An 845-nucleotide genomic window follows, 5' to 3' on the forward strand; every position below is an offset into this window, starting at 1 on the left:
ATTGGGGACATATGTCCCCGCGCGCGGCCATTGTGCGGCCCGGAGCCCCCCGCGTCCCCGCGCCCCCCTATTGGCCGCAGAGCCTGACGTCATGAGGGCTGCAAACTCTGAGCGGGCGGCCACGAAAAAGGTTATCCGCCTGGTTGCGGGCCGCCGGGGAGAGCTGCAGCTGCGCGGAAGGGCGCAAAAGTACCGATGAAACCTAATTTCGGGAGCAGAGCCGTGGCAACCCCTTTCTCCCTCCATTCCCGGCTCTGTGCGTCGTGGCCGCGCCCGACATCCGCCCCACGGTGGGGATGGGGGTGGCGCCGGGGAGGACCCTACAGCGGGCACGGGGTCAGCCCGGGTGACTGGGTGGCAGGGAGACACTGCGGCACAGGGCGCGCGGCGCTTCCACGCTGCGCTTTCGCTGCCTCAGCATTCGCTCTCCGCCTCCCGCCTCCCCCAGCCGCCCCCGCAGATCCCGCGCCTCCGGACTCGTAGTGAGGCAGGCCGGGACCCGGCCGGGGGCCCGCCCTGCGTTGCTCCCGCAAAGAGCCTGAGTGCGGGGCGCATGGGCCCGAGGCCCGTTTCCGTCTCTCGCCCCGCGCCTGGCAAGGCTGCCGCCCGCTGGGCCTCCTTTCCATCCTGCGCCGCGCGAGGGGACTTCCCGCATGCGGGGCCGCGGCGTCCCCGCGACCCCTCCCAGGAGAGCCGGCCCGGCCCGGCCCTGCGCAGCCATTTCCGCCGGCCTCGCCCCCTCCCCCGCCCCCCGCCCCCAGATCCTGGGCTTTAAAAGCCCGAGGCCGGGCCCGGCCGCAGGCAGAGGCGGCCGCGGGTGCGGAGGCCGGCCCAGGAGCTGTCCG

The 845-nt window shown here is 74.0% G+C and overlaps 1 protein-coding gene across 1 annotated transcript in view; it reads left to right on the plus strand.

Moving 5' to 3' along the window:
- TMEM249 (transmembrane protein 249) overlaps positions 1-199 on the plus strand; it is a 10,905-nt gene extending 10,706 nt beyond the window's left edge. The window contains exon 8 of the mRNA XM_007956108.1: positions 81-199. Coding sequence (XP_007954299.1) covers positions 81-199 — 119 coding nt within the window. The remainder of the gene's footprint in view (positions 1-80) is intronic.
- The last annotated feature ends 646 nt before the right edge of the window (positions 200-845 follow it).

The sequence above is a fragment of the Orycteropus afer genome, unplaced genomic scaffold (assembly GCF_000298275.1).
Source record: "Orycteropus afer afer isolate SDZICR_OR568_19922 unplaced genomic scaffold, OryAfe1.0 scaffold00574, whole genome shotgun sequence".
NCBI lineage: Eukaryota > Metazoa > Chordata > Mammalia > Tubulidentata > Orycteropodidae > Orycteropus > Orycteropus afer.